The sequence below is a fragment of the Empidonax traillii genome, unplaced genomic scaffold (assembly GCF_003031625.1).
Source record: "Empidonax traillii isolate 1590-97213 ecotype Southwest subspecies unplaced genomic scaffold, ASM303162v1 scaffold660:size391163, whole genome shotgun sequence".
Taxonomy (NCBI): Eukaryota; Metazoa; Chordata; class Aves; order Passeriformes; family Tyrannidae; genus Empidonax; species Empidonax traillii.
The window spans coordinates 132,382-153,993 of record NW_020955853.1 but is presented as its reverse complement, the minus strand read 5'-3'; the positions used below and the strand labels follow the sequence as shown (position 1 = coordinate 153,993).

At 41.0% G+C, this 21,612-nt stretch overlaps 1 protein-coding gene across 1 annotated transcript in view; it reads right to left on the bottom strand.

Annotated features, from left to right (window-relative positions):
• Positions 1-21,612, bottom strand: part of COL22A1 (collagen type XXII alpha 1 chain) — a gene marked incomplete at its 5' end in the record, with an annotated part of 191,465 nt that overhangs the window by 41,830 nt on the left and 128,023 nt on the right. The window contains 12 exons of the mRNA XM_027899352.1: positions 2,231-2,308; positions 4,558-4,602; positions 5,083-5,187; positions 6,531-6,584; positions 8,145-8,198; positions 10,382-10,435; positions 11,567-11,620; positions 12,001-12,054; positions 15,588-15,620; positions 17,515-17,556; positions 18,443-18,496; positions 19,939-20,001. Of these exons, the coding sequence (XP_027755153.1) occupies positions 2,231-2,308; positions 4,558-4,602; positions 5,083-5,187; positions 6,531-6,584; positions 8,145-8,198; positions 10,382-10,435; positions 11,567-11,620; positions 12,001-12,054; positions 15,588-15,620; positions 17,515-17,556; positions 18,443-18,496; positions 19,939-20,001 (690 nt within the window). The remainder of the gene's footprint in view (positions 1-2,230; positions 2,309-4,557; positions 4,603-5,082; positions 5,188-6,530; positions 6,585-8,144; positions 8,199-10,381; positions 10,436-11,566; positions 11,621-12,000; positions 12,055-15,587; positions 15,621-17,514; positions 17,557-18,442; positions 18,497-19,938; positions 20,002-21,612) is intronic.

The window sequence follows — 21,612 nt, the reverse complement described above, 5'->3', positions numbered from 1 at the left end:
CCTTTCTCTTTCAGGCACGGTAGTCACTAATCCTCATCCAGTCCTCCATGCAAGACACCTGAATGCTGCACTCAAGGAACAGCTAAATGCATAATTCTGGACCCATAATAGTATCAACAGGGCAAAGCAGGGCAAGATGGAAACCTTTTTACTTATTCAGCACATACACCCATTGGGCAGCTTCAGCATAAACATGTGAATTCACCTCAGTTCTCCAAGCAGTCCCCTCTTCTGTTGGGAAGAATGCACTCTACTAATGCTCAAGTTTATGGCTCAGCGTTATGTAAATTGTAACTCAATACTTTAGCAGATAAGGTGAAAAAAAAAATCCTCATCTATGTATACTTGTTGTGCAGGGAGCAGAGACTGAGAGAGGTTAGGGGCACAGGAGGAAACGGGGTGAGTATTTCAATTAAAAAGAGTTGCTGGCTCGCAGCTCTGAAGTATTATAAACACAGTTTTGTTACATTGCTAAAAAGGGTAGTGACTGACACTTTTAATTTAATGTGTAATATGCACTGAAGCATCTCCACTGATTTTATTCTGGTTTTTTTGCTTGATTATTTTTTTTTTTTCTGTAGGATTCAGTCTGATAGATTCAGGGTTATACAGTGTTTTTTTATAAATTCCACAGTCTTTGCACTAGAACTGAGGTTATGATGGGAAAAACAGTGGAAAAAACCCATCATGGTAGTTATTTGGTTTTGTGGTTTTTTTTTTTTTAAGTATTTAGTGAAGCAGATTAATAAAACTTATATTAAGATAGTGTGGTGTGTAGGTGGCTACATCCTGACAGTGGGCAAATAACAATGACACAGAAAAAAAAAGCAATCTTCTGGTGTGACACAGGGTATGTCTGCATTTGGAGTCAAGTTCTTAGTCATTTGTTTTCACGGATACAAGGATGTTAAAGCCCCAGTGAAGAATAACTTTGTCGTCTTGTGTACATCAGGATGCAGAAGCAAACTCATCTAACCCTGTACTGAATCTAAAAATCTATAATTAAGAACCACCCACAAGCTAGTGACTTTCAAACAAGCCAGATACTCATTTGCTAATTTAATTCTAGTTTTAATATTAATGACTGAACACTAAGAAATGCAGGAACACCACTGCTGCTTAGATAAATCTTAACAAATGACACTCAGCTAATCTTCAGTCATTGGTAACCCTGTGATGACCATGAAGGTCATGACACAGTCACAGTGAGAAACATGACTGACCCAGTCTGCTTTAACTTAGATGGAATTCAGCATGGTAAAAGCAAATATTAAGTGTCAGCACCACCCAGCAATATGACTTGTCATTTCAAGGCAATTTCCTGTACTAATTGGGAAATTTATATCTAGATAAACAGAACATTGATAGCCAAACATTTACTGATTGGTACAGGATCATGGCATGTACAAGGTATTGCAAAAGAATAAAAGAATGCAAGGTTTCAAATCTCTTCTAGTAATTACAGCTAGAAAAAGAGATTGCTTCCTCCTAAACATATTTCAACAGCAAATTCAGTGCAAATCTGGAGGTCTCTGAGCAGGGCTACAGCTAGAACACTCCCAAATCTCCCTCATCTCAAGAGGAGTTGCACATGAGAAGTACTGGAGTGATAAAACCCCAGAAACAGGACAATCCAAAATTTTCCAGAGCAGACTCTCAGATACACCTTGTGACCTACTAATATGCAGGAGGTGAGGGTAGAGCCAGATGAGGTCCAACTAACTAAATGTTTGTGGGAGATTGTGGGGATGACGGCCCTTTTGGAACACAGCAATTAAAACAATCTCATTTTGTATTTTGCTATCAGAGTGTCTCTATGTCACTGACGTGGGCACGTGTGTCACACTCGTCCCTTTAAAGAGGGGAACAGCAAGGTTATACCTGTCCAGTACACCAGAGCTGCTGGCTCAGCACAGATCTCCACTCACATCCACAGCCAGCATGTCTGGATGGTGCAGAAAATTCAGGAATGACAGCCAGTGACACCAGTAATTCCTACACCACTTTTTCTGCCTCTCTGTTTCAACTAAAACTGAATGCATCACGAGCCCTCAACAAAGAGATGTTTGATATCTGATACACAAATGGCAGCCTCTGGACTAGTCTGAAATTTGCACCTTTAGAAGGTAAAATGTCCCACAGGCACAGCTGAGCACAGGCAACACATTCCCTAGGTGGCAATGGGTAATTTTCCACCTTGTTACAGGTTGCAGCAGGATCTGCTACTTACAGGGGGTCCAGCCAGGCCGATTCCTGGCACACCTCTATCTCCTGGTTGTCCAGGGAGGCCAGGAGCTCCCCTTTCACCCTGAAACAAAGGAAGAAGTTATAGGTTTTATGCACTGATGAGAAATATGTGCTGAAATACAATCAGGTTGTACAACAGAATGTTGCACTGATACATCCTGACCCGATTCTGCCCACAGAGGAACAATATCTGGCTGTGGCAATATGGGGACATGGCACAGTTAACATCTCATAATCCCAAGAAAACTGTCTTCTTCCATCCCAGGAGCCCTAGCCCACCTCTGAGAGCACTCACACAACATCAGTGTGTGCCACGTCACATGTGACTGGGAACACAAACTCTGCAACTGTTTTTCATGTATTTTAGCGCACAGCATCCAACCCCCAGCATTTCATAGAATCATCAAGGTTGGAAGAGATCTTCAAGATCGTCTAGTCCGACCATGAACCCAGCACCACCTTAATCACCCCTAAACTATGTTCCCAAGAGCCACATCCAGATGCCTCCTGAACACTCAGTGACAGTCACTTCATCAGGGTGTCAGGAACTCTCCTTGGCTTAGGGAAGCACTGAGCACTATAATACGCTTTTGCCTCTCTGTATTCCTATGGTAGATGGGTAAGCCACAAAAATTGCTAAATACAGATTACTTATCTGTGAAAGACAGGGGGGTTTTATTACATCTTAATTTACTCATTTCATTTTCCAGCATAGGCCTATTCACAGTAGTGTATGAAATTCTTCTGGTGAAAAATAAGTCAACACTTCTACCACTCTCTCTTGAGCACTGTACTACAAGAGGAGAGCCCTCCCCTATAGAAAACAGAACTTTCAAAGCAAAACCTGATTAGCAGAGAAAACAACTTGACTCTGGTCGATGGACACTGCAGACAGAGGGCTAAGAAAGAATTCAGCTACAAGACTTTAACATCTGTTTTCTATTTATAAGGAGAAATCAATAAGACTTTTACGGATTGCATTGTAGGTGTAAGATTTGGTCTCATGTTTGCAGTAAATTTATAACAATGAATCTTATTTATGTTATCTGTTATGACATTATTTCAAGCTATATGGAAGCATGATACAAAAATTGTTACCTGTGGATTCTGCCCACCCAAATTTCAATCTGCAATATCTCCTATTTTTTCCCTTTCTTTCTTCTTAAACTAAACTTATACTACAAAGAAAAAATACTGCAAGGATGGTGAGAAAAAATATATTCTGATTAGTTCAAGCACTCCAGCAGATCCCTTCTCTGTTATTTTATTCAAGAAGATAACTTCAATACAAAAGGTTCAATAGTATTTTCTGTGCACATTTAAGATTCTTACTTTCTTCTGTGGATATTGAATAGAATATTTTATGAGATTGTTTTAGTGGTTTTTTTCCTGACTTTTATATTAATTCTCTGTCTATTTGTGTGTGTCTTTGTGGGTGTAGTGTGTGGTCTGAACCATCAAAGATATATACAACAGGCTACAATGCATTTATACAAAATAGAAATATTCATAGCAGTTTGGGTATTTCAAATGTATGGGACCTAGTTGGATTGAGTCTTCTAATGCTATAATCCTTATATCATTTACAGAATCTCTTTGAACATCCTATTTTTCTTCCAATCCAGATCAGGACATAGTCATTTTGAAGAGAGGAATTTCTGATGTGTTTTTTTGGAGATTCAAGTACAATCCAGATTCTCCCAGAAGCAAAGGTTTTTGCTGGTTTGTTCCTTTCTCTATTTGCTGTGTACTTATAAGGGAATATTAAATACTTTCAGCAGAAGAAATTAGTGGCATTAACCTCTGTAACTAGTTAGGTTTTGCCTTAGCTATGATATCTGAGGGCAAACCAGGACTATTTGGTCCCACTGGAATATAATTCACACTTCCTGGGGAGGTGGAGGGAAGGAAAGCTATGGAAGAGTGCTCTTTGAGGGGCTGACAAGTGGTCTCAAGAGTAGATCATCCTTGAGCCATGCAATGTCTCTCTAGCTGTATGGATTAAAGGGCCCCAATCACAGTCTCCCTGAGAAAATGTGCATTTAGCCCTTAGTCTGTGTTGAATTCACCTAATGCTGAAAGAAATTTTAAATGTGCAAAGTATACACAGCTAATTCACATCTGAGTATCTCCATCAACAGACATACTGGAATAACAGAGAAAGAAAGCTCCTAAAAGTCTAGGACTGCATTTTTGAGTGAAAGCTTCACAAACTACTTTCCAGGGGAAAAAAAGACCGTGTTTTCACCATAATTTTTTTTCCAGTTCAACGGATTAAGAGTAGCACTCCACAATAAAGTCCATGATCACCTTATGTCCGAAGGGTCCTGGCAAGCCTGGTGGTCCCCTTTCCCCCTAAAGTGGCAGAGGCAAAACAAGAAAACAGTCACCATCCATCCAAACAGGAGCCTGGACTTTGACAGAGTCCCTGCTGCAAGTGCCCCCCCACACACCCTCCTGACCTCACACCATCCTGGCAATATATTACTGACAACACGTAAGCAAATTAAATCATCTGCCAACTTGGATAGAATCAAATGCTTTTAGGGACCTTTCACCAAGGTAATAGTTTTTTTCACTGGTCGCAAGGTCAATGGCTGCTCCTTGTGGAGGTCTCTATTTTCAGTGGCCACCACAGCACACCAAAAGGGGTTCAGTGTTCAGAAATGCAGCTTTAGTTCTCTCTGCCATTTTGGGTGCAGTGCTGTGATCTGGGGCGTTTTGCACAGCCAGGCCTTTCATGGATTCTGGTAAATCCACTGCTCCCCTGCAGAAGTCATGGCTGTCTGTCTCATATTGAACCACTCAAGCACAAAGCTTGCCAGCTGTACTTACCGGCGCTCCATCTTTACCCTTCCCAGGCAAACCTGGCTCTCCAGCAGGCCCTGGTGCACCAGGTGGCCCAGGAAAGCCCACTTTTCCTTCTTTTCCAGGATCACCCTGTAGAAGACAGCCCATCAGAACTCTTAGTAGACTAATAAAGACCATTCCTTTCTCATGTAATTCACTGGGGCTGAAAGATATGTATTTTTTTCTAGCTTTCTCATCTGGATTCCTTTTGGTATAATAGGAAACACTCTGTTATGGAAAGTATTTTCCTTCAGTAATCTCAAGGCACTTGTAATTTCCCTTAAGGAAAGTAAAAGGAGTCTTCAAACAGAACTCAAATTGCCATGTTAGCACATCAGACACTCAGTAAGTCAATTGGGAATAAGCATGTTGAAATTTTGAAACCTTAGGTAAATGATATAAAGGATTGACTGAACACATATAATCCTTTACACAAAAAGTTGATGAAGTTTGTGACTAAATCTCGATCCAGCCACACCTAAATTCCCCTCTGAGAAGGAGTTTAAGGCACAAGGGGATCCTTCCTGAACCTCATGACTCAACGGAAGGGTCTCCCTGACAGTTCTGTCTGACTCTGTCCTTTATGCAGTAAATAATCAAGAGTACTTGCATTGAACCTTGTTAAACCAATGTGGCATTTACCACTGAACTTGGTTAACTCAGTGTCTTTTATCAGTAAAATTTATTGTTGCTTCTTTCTCACTCCATCCATGACACTGTACGAGAGCACCCTCGGTCGCCGCAAGACCCTGAGGTGGAGCTCAGTAATTTGGAAGAAGATTTGACAGAAGGGTCTGGGATTCATTCCCTTTTAAGCCCCAAATATATGCAAATGTGGGGCCACTTTTCTGATTAATCATTCCTACTCCAGCAAACAAAGACCAGGACACCACTATTCGGAACAGGGTGCAAAGTATGACCAAATCACCAACCCCTGACCTCAGAAAGCCCATGGGATGGGACATAAGAGTGAGGCAAGGTAGGCAAAGGGTAAGCAAAAAAGCACTGGAAAGCTGAACTAATGGTACAGTTGTAGCAGTTTATCAGAAAAGCAGAACTCTCTTTTCTAATCATGAAAAACACTTTTCCTTCCAGCTTTGGATTTGCAATGATGAACAGGAGTTTCTTAAAATACCAAATGCCAGCTCTTGTCAGGCAGTGAGAACGGCAGAAAGTCTTCCTTTCAAAATGTGGTGGCTTCACTCTATCCAGTTGTATGTCTGTGGTTTATTATGTAAATTATAAAGCTGCAACGGGGTGAAAACCATAGAGCACACGTAATAGAGGAGTTCAGACAAGATGATCTGATGAGCCCATGTGTCTTAACTGTACACTAACCTATGAAATAATTTCCCACTTCAGACTGCTTCTGTCCCACTTACTTAAAATGTACCCCCAAAAAAAGAATCAAATTCATCAAAGAACAAACTCACCCTTTCCCCCTTTTCTCCTGCCTTCCCTGGCAGTCCAGGGCCTCCAGGCACACCCTGAAGAGAAAAGAAGTTTAAAGCTTAAAAGTTTCTTTGTAGGCAGTGTTTGATCCTAAAGCAAAGAGGTAGACCTGTGGGTTCAGTACAATCTATCTCAAGGATTAGTATCAGCTCTACATTTCCCAGTACAGACAACCTGTAATCCAGAGAACACCACAGAAGAGATGTGTGCCAGGTCCTTAAAGGAGGATTTTTTTCAATACAAAGGGGAGCTCAGCAGCAAAAGCAGAAATAGAGCTAATCCTAGATTTGTGCATTCTGCTTCTACTACTAACTTTCTATTTAATTTTGTGAAACCCTCAGCAGTTCCTGATCCATTACAAACAACCCCCCAATCATCAGAGGAGCCAAAACCCTCCCAATATTTTTTTTTTTTTAATAGCTACTGCTCTCCAAAGCCAAGCATTGGGAAACATAGCTATGTTCATTTTATCCTCTATTTCAGTTTTCAATCCTTTTCACATCTTGGCAGTTCTCAAAGGATTCCATGTCAAAATATAGATGATTTAGAGCTCTAAATTAGATACTGTAACTTCCTAACTCACCAAAACACATTTTGGAGTGGTACTCCATTTTAAGACGTGGAATCATGTCTTGGCACCATTAAGACTGGATTGACCTCAGAATGGATGTGATAATAATTTTCCTTTCTGCGCCACTAAAAACTGTTTCCTCCTATATTAGCTTTTATAGGTAATATATTGGTATTATTGATATAGAAGTTTGCTTAAAGGAATATGAAATTGAAAAAAGTCTTCATTTTCAATATCGCTTCTCAGTTGGAAATTAAATCACTAAATTGATACAGTTAAATCAAATGTATCTTAACAATTAGTAGAAAGGCAATTTAGGTTGTCTCGGATTTCTCAGGTAATAAACTCTGGCTCAAAGAGTCCTCTGTGCTAAACCACTGTGCCCTAATACATTATATCATGAGGTCTAAATGGTGGTTTTCATCTGCTCCAGGCCAAATCCAGAGAACCCCAGGAACTAGAAAGAAAATCACGCTAGTGGAGCTGGGATTAGAGTTAGTCCGAAGATTTTTTAGCAAACATGAAAAGTTTTATCATGCACAACTTAATAATGGTGATGAATATCTACTGAGGTAAGGGGGACACCACATTGATTTGAAGGCTCTAATTGTAGGATCAAACACCTTCATGCTTTCATAACAAACAGGGGAGTTTACCGTGCTATTTTTGTATCAAGAAGTCATGTTTACAACAGAAAAGGACAAATGAAATCAAGGCAAAGAGAACAAAACCAGACAGGCAATAAACATTGGAATTCTTCTCTCAAAGAGCTGGCAGCAAAAATCACTTTTGACATTTTGGTTAGGAATGAAGCAGCTCCATGCTGCTAAAAATGAATATGAGATGTTTCATGGATACACCATTCCCAGGTGCCTCCAGATCCTTCAGTTCAACCATAAGAAACTAGTGTAATGAAACACAGCCTTTTAACCTGATAGTGATCCCCACGGAGAGGAAAACTAAACACATTAAATAAAGAAATCAGGACACAGATGGGAAAACAAATACACTGGTGCATACATACCACATTTCCTGGCAAGCCTCTTGGGCCTGGGGGCCCTGCTGGTCCACTCACACCCTGTTTTGAGAAAATGAAGTGTGTGTACATATGTAAGTCACAACTTGTATCACCATAGGAACAAGATGTTCTAAGGGAGATTGGATTTCATGTCAGACAGGGTGTTGTACAAGCAGAAGGCAAAAAATAGCATCTTTGTGAGAAACTTTCTAGTGTAAAGAAGAATGAAACAATAAAAAAGGGATGAAGGCTGTCTTTGGGAGCTTAAAGCTACCTTCCACCAAAATAAATCCTAAATCTAGCTGAGATGCAGGAAGAAATGTCTGGGCCAGAAACACCATAAGAACAGAGGAAACTCTGTTGATTTATCATAAAAAAAATCTAGGTCAACAAAATATGCCTTGTTGACAATTCCACCTTTCTTTGCTCTGGGCAACAAAACCTGAAAACATTCGTTTCCACTAAACAGATGAACATCCCAAACCATTGAGAGTGTACAGATCTGGATTACAGGTCTTTCCCATTTGCAGATGAAAGCTTTGTAGGGTGAGAAAGCCCATGTGTGCCCCTAAAAATTCATGGGGGACACTGGAGTTGTTGATTTATGTCTCCATAGAGATTATATTTGGGTTTACCAGTCTATATTTGGCTATTTCATAAAATCATAAATTTGGGTTAAAAGGGACCTTAAACATTATCCATTTCCAACCCCCTGCCAGGGGCAGGACACCTTCCACTAGACCAGGTTGACCAAAGTCTCACCCAACCTGGTCTCCAGCAATTCCAGAAATGGGGCATCCACAGCTTCGCTAAGCAACCTGTGCCAGGGCCTCACCACTCTCATAGTGAAGAATTTCTTCCTAGTATCTAATCTAAACCTTCTCTTCTCTTTAAGTCATTCCCCCTTGTCCTATCACTCCCTGCCCTTATTAAAAGTCCCTCTCCAGACCCTTGCAGTGCCCCTTTCGGTGCTGGAAGGGGTTCTAATGTCTCCCCAGAGCCTTCTCTTCCCCAGACTGAACAATCTCAATTCTCTCAGCCTTTCCTCATAGAAGAGGTTTAAAGGTTTCCTCGTTTCTGTGTCATTTACAATTGCTGATCTGTGAGCTGGTAGAAACACTTGCAGTAGGGGCAGTCTGTGAAAGGATGGCAAAAGAAGGTGCCTGTGTATATCTGCATTTCCACATCATTAACATCCTCCTCGTCAGGAGGATATATAAAGAAGCAAAACCAATGGGTAGTTTTGGTGGAAGGGGGATGTGTTTTGCCCTTTATTGTTTTATATTCCTCCCCAAAAGTACTAATGAGTTCTACAATCAAGAGTGAAAGAGAGCTGGTAATAGGCAGTTCAGGGTTTAGGGTCAAAGCACTTAGGGACAATATCACAGAATATTCTGTATTGGAAAGGACCCAGAAAGATCATCAAGCCCACCTCTTAAGTGAGTGGCCCATACAGGGATCAAACCTACAAGCTTGGTGTTATTCACACCATGCTCTAACATCTAAGCACCAGCCTAGGAAGAAAAACCATGAACACAAAGGTGGAAGAAGAAATTTCAGTGCTCTGAGATGCATAATTTGGATCTCCTATTCCCTCCTTCTCCTAATCACAAGCATTCTCTCTCTCAATCACTATTTCAAAAAGTTCCTCAGTCTTTCTTCCTTCTCTGCTTGCAAAGAAAGTCTGTGGCCTCTTATTCAGCCACAAAGGTCTTATGTGCTCTCACAATAATAAAAAGGGACTGGAATCCTTTACTGTTCCTTAGCACAAAGCCAGGCAACAGCAGTGCTCCCTACAACACATCTCAAAAAGGGCTGTGGTATGAGTCCTCTGGATGAGCTGGTATTAAAAAAATCACAACTGACAAGGAAGCCTAAAAGCAACCGTGATCAAAAAGCAATTCAGGCTGCTGATGAGCAGCTCCCTGCTCCAGCTGCCCCCCTGGGCTGGGCTGATATCTCAGTGCAGTCATCAGCTCCACCAGCACCTCACCCAGAAAAGGGAGTTTTGTTAGACAAGGAGAGATTTCACCAATAAGAGATGCACAATTTCAAGCTGGGCTGACTGAGGCATTGATCTCTTTGGTGTAGATGGGCCTTTTTGCCCAAAGGCAATGCCGTGGATTAGGATGTGCCCTGTGTCCAAGCAGCCTGGGACTCCAAAGCTGGAAGGCATTGACTTCAGTGTCCCTTCAGGAGCGCTACTGCCAGGAAAAAATGCTGCAAGGGAAGCAGTTACTCACAGTCTCTCCAGGGGCTCCAGCCTCTCCTCGGGATCCTTTTTCCCCCTTTGCACCCTGTGCAAAAAGAAGAGAGAGATACCAGCTGATTAGACATGGGAGGGGACTGCCTGCCAGCCAAAAAGACTTCAAGATGCCTGAAAGTGCACTAGGCAATGTTTTTTTGTTAACCAACTCATAGAGGAGTTAACGGCTGAGGAAATAGCTCCCGGTTCTCTGTGCAGCAAGAATAAAACCCAGAGACTGAAGAAGAATTACTAATGGCTGATCAGCTCAGAGGCTGTTTCTCAGCACAGGATGTTGAAACTTGCAGGTATTTATCTGGGTGAAACTCCTTCCTATCCTCAGGCCTACCAGCTATTTCATTTCCAGCTGAACTCCGATCATCTCCCTTCACAGAGGAAGATTTGCTTGCAGTTCTCAAATATAAACATCAGTAATTTAGAAACGGTCAAAATAGATCCCAGTGCAGAGGTTTGTCCTAGTCCTACCTATCACAGGGCCCTTTCTGAAGAATTTTGGCAGGACAAATTGTACTCACTGAAACCTCCCCCATTTAGCAGGTATTAGTTAAAAGTTACATGGTATTATAGTTTGTTTAAGGTTTTCCTGCAAAATGCTAAGACTGCTGTTAACCTGTTTAAGCTGTTGATGCCCAAATATTGCTGATTATATGACTGGGGTACAACACACATGAAGGCAGAGTGAACACCTCCCCATGTTGACATGGAAATAGTTTAGTGATGACTGGAAATAACATGTGTGACCGAAGAAATATTTAGAAGATGATTGAGACTATACAATCATTTCACATGAGCAATAGTTCACTCAAGTTCAAATGGACTGAGCTTGAATCTGACAGTTCTGCAGTGATTTGATGATGTACTGCAGTACATCTGGGAGACCTGTGGCACCAGCACAAGCTGCCCTCTTGAAGGATCATGAAGTTGGAAGAAGTTTCTCGGAAAAAACTGATCATGCTACAAAAGTACCATATTCCTGAGCTGATTTTCCTCCTGATGCCTGGCATTAGTAAATACCTCTACAGAAGTCCCTGAGCTTTCAGCAATGACAAAGAAGAAATGGGCTGCAGGTGCATAGGGGAAGAATTGTTTACAATGATATACACATTGAGGGCACCCCTCTCTGGTCATATCAAAGATTTTCTTCGAGGCTGGGCCCTCTTACCTGGACTCCTGCAGCTCCTGGGGCACCTTGTTTACCTGGGACCCCAGGTAATCCCTGCAAAAACAAAGTGAGAGGTGAAGGAGCTGAAGGAAACTGGTCCTTTCTTCTCATGAGCAGAAGGAGATGATTCTCCCTCCTCCCACTGAGAGAGGAAAGAGTGCTTTTTACAGAAGCTGTGACTGCACAGGACTCTGTCTCTCGTGGAAGCTCCAGAACGAGAGCAATCCAGAATAAAAATGCAGTAGCCAAACACACAATTTAGCTGGGCCGTAGCCCAGTACAAAGACAAGAACCACTGGGGCTATTTCTGATGAGAGAGGTATCCCAATATGCAATAAGCACGTCCCACCCTCTCCCTCCAAACAGGCAGCTCCCATGTCCTCTTATTGCTAAAAAGTTCAAAATCAGCTAAAGAAGTACTTGGCTGTACTTACAGGTTCTCCACTGGTTCCTCGATCTCCTTTCTCCCCTTTTGGTCCAGGTTCCCCCTGATACAAAACAATAAGACAAAGAGAGAAAGAAAGGCTGTTTCCATGCCTGGAAGTCACCACTCCTGTTTGGTAAGAGGCCTCTTTCAGTGCTATCCATTTATCACAGAGTAGCTTCTGCAAAGGACTTTAAGGTCGATGAATCAAAACTGACATCCCACACTAAGACCTGGAGACCCCTGTCCAGACTTCTTGTTCTGTTGTGATAATAATTGAAAAATGTGTAGTTAAAAGGAGAAATTTTTTGCCTCACAGAAAACATGTCATTCTACAGCTGAGGGTATGATCCCATATACAGATAGCTTCCTATCCCACTTATAAGAGAGGTGTTCAGGGTCTCATCTTGAGTACTTCCAGAGGTGTGCACTATGCAGCTATTCCTGATCTCTGGTTCTATTAACATCTCCATGCAGCTTCCACTCCCTCCTGCAATGTCAGTACGTTATTTCATGCACCACCATCACTGGCTAATAGGATTAATTTATTCCTGTTCTTCCTTCTTACAGTAAACTGAAGATGCTTTCAGACAGAAGTTCATCAGCTTTGTCCTGAGTTCTAGCACAATAATCAATAAATCCATATTTCTGCTTTTTGTAAATTGAAAAGGAAAGCACAGAATTATGAAACTAGCTGGAATAAACCAGGCACTACACAAATACTCACATTTATATATTGATATGAACATATGTATTCAGGCAACAGCAATCATTACTTATTCATTATTTATCATACAAAGTATTTCAATTATGCAATCAAGGAAGAGTAGGAACATCAGTGATTTTAGCTACATATACATGCAAGGAATAGTGATCAGTCAAAATGCAGAGCCAGACAAATCAGCTTGAATTTTATTCACATCAGCTATTTGCCAATCATTTCTGCAACACCTGGGAATTCACAGTCCATTTTCAAATGATTCTCTAACAGACAAAATAAATGTATCTGCATAAATACTACTTATACTTGCATTTATTATGCATTATGAATAAATATTATCATCTGTGGTAAATAACGGGAGGAATTTCTCTCTACAAGTAGCATCCCTGTTAGAACAACTTTTAACCAGGCAGCCCACGATGCCATCTAGTGTCTCTCAGAAAGATAACAGGGGCCACCTCAAGTGGCTCAAGAAAAGGGTCCAAAGTTGGAAATCTGTATGGTTGTGCCTGAAAGTTGTTTTGTGTAATGACCTTTCGTGTCCCAAAACTCTTTTGAGAGAGCAGAACAACAAAGCACAGACATATGTCAGTACAGTTGTAGGCAGGGATGGTGTTACTGAGTTGGAATAAGGACACATATTGCCAGGAAAAACAAGACTGCAGAGGGAAGAAGTAATTCAACAGGTAAAGCATGGAAGTTTTTTTAATATTCTTCTTTCTCCCACTTCTTCCTTGATATGTGATCTTCACAGCAGTGCAAAATCTAACAGCCACAGACATGGGTAGAAGAAGCATCTCTTTGTAAAATCATAGAATGGTTTGGATAGGAAGGAACTTTAAAGATCATCTAATTCCAACCCCCTGCCATAGGCAGGGATGTCACCCACTAGATCAGGGTTGCTCAAAGCCCCATTCAACCTGCCCTTGAACGCTTCTGGCACAGGGCATCCACAGCTTCTCTGGGCAATCTGCACCAGTTCCTCAACACTCACAGTGAAGAACTACTTCCAAATACCTACTCTGCTAGTTTAAAGCCATTTCCCCTTGTCCTGTCATGACATGTCCATGTCAAAAGTCCCTCTGGAGCTCTCTTGTAGTCCCTTTAGGTACTGGAAGGCAATACAAGGTCTCCCTGGAGCCTTATCTTCTCCAGGCTGAACAGTCACAGTTGTCTCGGCCTTTCCTCACAGGAGAGGTGCTCCAGCCCTCTAATCATCTTTGTATCCTCCTCTGGATTTTCTCCAACAGGTCCATGTCCTTCTTATGTTGGGGGTCCCAGAGCTGGATTCAGCACTCCAGGAGGAGTCTCGCCAGATCAGAGGGGTAGAATCACCTCCCTTGACCTGATGGTCGTGCTGTTTTTGATATATACAGGATACAATTAGCTTTCATCAACCCAACCCACCAGTAAATCGGCCTGTGAGTCCTTCCAAGTTTGCCAAGTCAATACTTTCTGCTTGGGCTGTTAACACTGTCTCTTAGTGCTGCCCACTGGCAGTTGGTCTGAATCCACTGCCACCCACTTCCTACCTACAGATCAGTGCACAGAAATGATAGTGACAGGTAACAGCTGCCATCAACCTGGGCCAGAGCAGGGCTTACAGATTCCATGACTGCTCTTGGCAGTGTCCCCTGTAGTCTCAATTATGCCTTTGTAATTTCTGTGCCACCTAAAGGACAGTACATGCAGTGGGGGCTCAGCTTTGTCCAGATGCAGGGGGAGACAGAAGGCAAAGTGAGGAGCTTTTACTGCTTTTGCCTCTTTTCAGGCATCACACCTGACAACCACTGTGGTTCTCTCACCCCATCCCCAAGGATATTTCGTGATTCTAACTGAATAGCCTAAATAAATACGAAAAAGTTCCCTGGTATTATACACCACACACTCAACAGGAAGTAACGGCAAGGATTGGTTTCTGGAGAGCGCATGACAACTTTCAGCACCCTGCTGGTCCTGCCACTCTATAACACAACCCATGACGCTCTCCTAAGGCTTATCACCACCTTCTGACTCTTTAATTTATAGACCTGAAAGTCAGAGGTAACCATCCTTACCTGCCCTTCTCCTCCCAAAGCTCTCAGTACTAAGTGCAGACCTGTGCTATGGAAGGTGTCACCACATTGGTTTTGTACATGGAGAAATCCCAGCAAACTGGCCAGCTGATCCACTTCAAGTCTTTTCTTCTTTACTGCCTTGCAGCTCATTTACAAAAGCAGTGCACTCAAAGCAAAAGAAACAACTCCTTCTGTGACTGTAGCACTACAAAGACCATATAAGATGTCATTGTTCTGCACGTTTCCTTAGTGTACTATACATGTATGTATATAGATATATATATACACACACATATATATATATATATGTAAGTGTAAGCTATGAGCCAAGGGAAAAAGGGAACCAAAGAAATCCTGTCTCCATTTCCAGTACTACCTCACATCCTTATTTCCTCCTTCAGCCCCTGAAGAACCTGGCATATATGCTTTCCTTTCTAATGGCACTCTTAGAGCCCACCCCTGCCATCCCTAAAACCTCCTGATCCGTAACAAATTTATTCACAGACCATGTGAGGTCATTTATCTCCCAATATGTGCTGCAAGTGAGAAATAAAACTTCATTTTGAACTTGATTTAAGAGGCTGGGATAGCATTCAGCTGTTTTACAGGCACCACTGGCTTAAATGATGCTCTTACCAGAACACCTTTGGACTTCTCAGCATGGCTGGTTACAATGGTGAAGATAATACACAGAACCAGACACAAGCTGAGTTCTTTACTGAAAGCATTTAAATAACTCAGAAAACACTAAAATGCTGTGTGTCTATCAAATACAAGAGATGATAACCAAAGGCCATGTTTATTAAAGATGTTACTTACAGGAATCCTGGGGTGTGGGGTGAAGAAGGCTGTCTGGAACAGGAAAAAGAATGTCAAGGATTGCCCCTTTTTCTTGAAATGCAATAGCTTGTGTTCTCCTTGTCATTACAGATTACACATTCCATACATCCACCAAGTAGGCTTATAAATGAGCAACTCATTGTAACATCTGGCTATTTGGAAACAAGCCCACAAATATCCGACATTTCCTAGAGTGTTTGAAATACAAGCATAAACTCAGAAATATGCTGTAGGTCCCACTGCTAGGAACAAAAAACAAAACAAAACAAACAAACAAAAAAAAATTTTGACCTTTTTATCAAGTTTACTGTTAGTGATCTCCATCTCACTTTTCCACTTGGACTCATCTTCTACATTACTAAGTTTCCTGACACTGAGGTTGATCTTGGTGTGTTGTCCCTCTGCTTTGCACTATGTACACGACATCTTAACATCATTTTCTTAGGGAAAATATAGTCATTCTGAAGGACTAGCCACAAAATAATGATAAAGTTTTGTAGAAAGAGTATTTTTTTTCAAAGCTGATAATACTAGGTAGAAAAAATAGTTTTTGAAGACCTGAAGATATGTCAAAATCATCACCTGCTTTTAACAGCTGAAACAGAAATTATTTTTCTTTACAAACACAGGAACTTGAGCAGTCAGGCATGTCTTCTCTGTGTCTAGCCATGCTATGCTGTGTTTGTGAGTTGCCTTCTCCACCTTTACTGATTTTTCCTTAATGCTGTTACTGAGTCATTCTTGTGTGATACATGTGGAGTTTTCCTACAGGAAGCACACTTTGGCACAGATCAATGTCAGGAAATAAATTCTAACACCTCCTCCATTGCTGCTTGAAGGTCTCAAGGCACTTGACTTTCACCAACAGACCTTGATTCAAATTTTCTCCATAATCTGTGGCAGCTGTATCCAGCTGTGGTGAGCAGAGATAATGAGCAGATATCTGCCATTTTTTTGGTGGATCTGTGACTGGGATCAGTCCTCTGGTTGCAATGATAGTGCTTATTCCAAGCTGTTTACTCAGATTTTGCTGGAGGGAACCGTGAGATTTGTGTATTTACATTCAGTGGTTGCTGGTTCAATCACCAGTGAACATCACTGTAATTATACTCAGGCTCCCAAAAGTAATTTTTCAGGCTCATCTTTAGAACAATAAATTTGTGTCTTCGTGGCCTGGTTTTTTTTTTATTTTTTTTTTTTTATTTTTTGTTTTTGTTTGTTTGTTTGTTTTTGTTTGGTTGGTTTGTTTTGGGTTTTTTTATTTTTCATTAGCAGAAAGGGTATGTGCAGCCAGGTGGGACTGGTTTGTGTGTTGGATCAGGTGTTGAACCCAGAATAATCTGGGCTGAGAGAATCTTTCTGGAGTTACAGCACAGCAGGGAGGCTCTGGGGGGCTGCAGCATCTCTGCAGCTCAATGCTCCAGCCCAAAAGTTCATGTCAGTGAGAAGTGGAACCCTTTGCTCTTCCTGGAAAAAGATGAATTGTTCCCCAGGAAGATGAGCTGTTGTTTACTGGTTCGTTAAGTGAACCAGTCTTACCCTGAGATCCCAGTGGGGAAAAAAATCTAGCTCACCCTGGAAAATCTGCAGGAATGTACTCCCTGTTTTCAGATCTTCAGACAGCTCCCACAGCTCCTAAACAAATCAATTTAAGTGCTATCACAAGGCAAGGGTATTAAAAATTTGCTGTTTGCAAAGAAGTAAAGGAAGGCACAACCTCTCCCAAAAATAGAAAGACTAAATGCACCCTGATATTGCAAAGGGAGACAATCTCAGAGCAAACAGGTCCTAAAGTTCCTGCAGAGAAGTAAGTAATTTGAAAAGATTTGTTTCTGAGGAATCTGTGCAGAGGAAATGTGATGATGCCTCGAATTACTGTTATAGCACTGAACACATTATTACTTACAGTTCCAGGTAAGCCTGGTGGTCCAGGGGAGCCTGTGTCACCCTGGAGAGAGGAGAAAAATGTAACTAATGATATAAAAAGATGCCCAAATAAAACTCAGCATTACCTGTTAGAAGATGCAGCATTACCAGATGAGATGTAACCCAACCCACCAGGTCAGTGACACCGAAAATCCCAGTGCACTTCTTTCATGAGTGGAATGTACCTCAGTGTTCTGGTCAGAAATTCTGCTGTCCTTGTTTTGTTGCATGCAGGATTCTCACTTTGTTGACTTTATCACTGTATGATCTTATCACTGACCTGACTTCACAGTTCATTTCTAAACTTATCCCGTCCAGTGTAGGATATGGAGCTAATTTGCTTTTTAAATGAAATTTGATCAAAGATCTTGATTGAAAGAAGGAAGTGGTACCCACATTTTAGATGCTATTGCCACTACAATGAAGGCAATTTTTTTGCCATACATCCACAAGCATCTGCAAGGTCAGTGCTTCTTCTTCACCTTCATGTTCACGGGGTTTAAATGTAAATTTTGGTGGACATTACCTTTGTCTAGTTCTCTCATTTCACTAAAATTAATATTCTTTCGATGGCAGAAGCCCAGACTGTTCCTTTAATTATTGTTCTATCGCACTTCAGGCAGGCACAGAAAAATTCTTTAGACTTTATTTCCAGGGTCCTGTATATCAGCCAATTATAAAATAAAGTTTCCTTGAATAAAGAATTTGTCCTTAATTTCATCAGCTTGCATTGCTCAGTAAATGATTGCCTCCATCCCACACACAGATATTTTAGCTGCTTCTCTGTAAAGCTCAGTTAAAAGTCTTCCAATGTTTCTGATCTTTCTCAGATACTCTCCTCTATCACTTGTCTCTGCCCCCTCATTTCTTTTCCTTCTTGTCTAAGGAATATTCATTTAATGACTTACCTTTTCTCCCCTTTCACCTTTCATTCCTGGGAAACCATCTCTTCCTTTTTCTCCCTAAAAGCAGGGAAATTAAAGTAGGAAATATGCATATTTTTATTTGATTGCATCAGCCCCACCAAGATATTTTAAACTTTCAGTTATCTTACCTGTCTTTCAAGAGTTAGAGAAAGCAATTAAAAGTGTGAAATTTTGAAGATGGCTTCATAAAACCACATTATTTTCAAAACCAATGAAAATAAATTGAGTTCTCGGAAAGGAAAGTACCAAACCTAAAATAACTTGCTTGTAGAAGATCCTACTGCCTAATGTAGTTTAAAAACAAAATAAACAAAAAAACCCAAATGAAAACAAAAAACCAACAAAAAACAAACAGACAAAACGAAAACCAAACCAACCAACCAACCAACCCCCCCCCCAAAACCAAAAAACACCACAACAAAAAAACCCCTAAACCAACAAAAGAACAACAAATTTTTTTCCTATTGTACAAGAAAGGTAGCAGAATAAGAGTTAAGACCTAAAGTGGATATTCATATTACTATTTTGCCAAGGTAACCTGGCCTTCTTAACGTGAAGGGTTCAGATGGAATACTGAACAAGGATGATAGGATACTCCTCAAAATGCATACACAAAGTGCATTTATTCTGCATTCAAATTGGAGTTATCTGACCTACATTTCTATAGTATTATATATAGAATGAATCATAGAATGGTTTGGGTTGGAAGGAACCTCAAAGATCATGAAGTTTCAATACCTGTCATGAGCCAGGACACCTTTCTCTATACCAGGTTGCTCCAAAATCCATCCAATCTGGCCTTGAACACTTCCAAAGGAATATATTCTATGTCCTATGCTCTATAATGTATATAATGAAACAAACTAAATGGAAATAACTGATTTTTTATCCTTCTTGATCATATTCAAGAGTGTGGTCAGCTCTCAGGAGTGCAGACCTCACTTACATGGCTAAATTTACTGTGTGGCCTCTGATGCAAATATTTCCTGGTATGTAGATGCCTTCAGAGGTCTGGAGCTGGCCAGGGGAATCAGTAGACACCAGGATGTGGGTGGAATTTAGACCATCAGAAAATAATCAAGCCACCTGTAGCTTTCTCCAAAGCTCAGTGAGAAGGGGAATTGTGATTTTTGTTGTTATCAAAAATCGTTGCTGTTCTTAAATAGGGCAGATATTTCTGAAAGGGAGTCCTAAAGAATAGGGTACCTCTTCTACTGCCTAACAGTCAGCATGGCATCACTCACAGCCTTCTGCATTTAGGATAAACACTGCTCATTAGCACCTCTGCTGCAAGTAGGAACAGTCACTAGGTAGGAAATTCCTTTTTGGAAAGGTTACTTGGTGACCTCACTGAGTGCACACGAGCTGTTCACCCCAGCAATCTCACCGAGAGAAAATCTTCTAGGGGCATTCAAGAGAAGTCATCCTGATGCCAAACAGCCCAAAAAAAGATGAAGCTGTGCCTCAAAGTCACTCACCTGGTCTCCTTTTTCTCCTCTCAGTCCAGGTAAACCCTGATGACCTGGTAAACCTGCTTCGCCCTGGAAATAAGAAAAAGAAGTTTGTGAAAGCTGGAATGCTGTAGGGCAGACCCTGCCCTGGTTCTCTCAAGGGATTGATTATAGATATAGTTTTCCGAGACATAATGGGACTATTTTGATTATCAAATAATTTCCTTATTTTGAAAATCATTACATAAAACAGCAGTTAAGACTTCTCCTTTTCGCCTGTTAACTGATGTCATGAAATTTGGGACATTTTTCTTTGTGTCACTCTGTAGCAGGACCAAGGAAGCAAATAAAATCAGCTAAAGAAATTAACTCTAACTTTTATTTTCATCTTTAATGGTCTCGTGTAGTCTGGAAATGTAAAAACTGCACTGTATTAATCTGAACAGTAAAGATGTCACTTGAAGAACAGATCTAAAATTCTCCGGATGCACTTTTGCACATTCAGATTTATTTCCATTTGAACCTTTACCTTTGATTTTCTGCTTTGTGATACTTGCTATTGGAGTAATTACGATCTCTGTGTCATGTGGTTTCTCCTAAATATATCAAATATTCTCAAATTTAGCTCCCAGTTGACCCAGTTTGTCGTCTGAAAACAGCCATGTGGTTTCCTATTTATAATTATTCTGCTCTCTGCGTTTTGTAGTGTGAAATCACAAAGGATCTCAGTCATGGCCAAGACCCAAATTCACTGAATCTTGTACAAAAGCTGAACTAAGAAAAGATGATCCCTGCTTTAAAAACAAGTATCTCAGGTATGGGAAGGCCCAAACGATTATCATAATATAGGTGAAATAAGTCTGCAGACAAAATCAGGTGAGAATCAAGGTGCTGTGGTGGCTGAGGATGAGTAGGAACGTTAGGATGATGATGGGAGAATTTTAAAGATAATGACATTTGGTGACAGAGGGAGTGGTGATTTTCAGACCCACTGCAGAGTCCTGGCTGATCATGGAAGCACAGAATTTTAGCAGAATGTTTTTTTTTTGGGATGGGACCATCAAGACCATCTAGTTCCAACCCCTCTGCCCTGGGCAGGGATACTTTCCACTAGACCAGGTTGCTCCAAACCCCATCCAACCTGGCCTTGAGCTCTTCCAGGGATGGGAATAGTGTTAAGATACCAGAGATCAGGACAACAATCAGAGGCCCTAACATTAAAGAAAGAGAAAAGGAGAATTTGGAGGGAAAATAAAAACATATGGTGTAAATTTGGCCTCTGAAAAGGCCCTGAGGCAAACCATCAGTGAGTCTGTATGAGTTCAAGGACAGATAATACGAAACAGCCAACATGGATTTGTTAAGAACTACTCATATCAAACCCATCCTGTCCCCTCCCTTGACAAGATAACCAAGTAGATATGAAGGAATAATTTGTATGATGCATCTTTTTAGTAAGACACGTGACACAGGCCAACATGATGTTCTCATTTGTAAACCACAGAAATGTAGTGTAGAAGGTTCTCTGGAGGATGGGGTACAACTGATTGAAGAAACAACACTAACACACCTCCTATGAGCTGTTTCCTGTCAAAATTCAGAGGATATACAAAGTGAAGTCCTCTAAGGGTCTGCACTGCTCAGTAATCTAGTTTATGACTGAGGTGACAGAAAAGAGACCATGTATGAAATGTGTGGAGA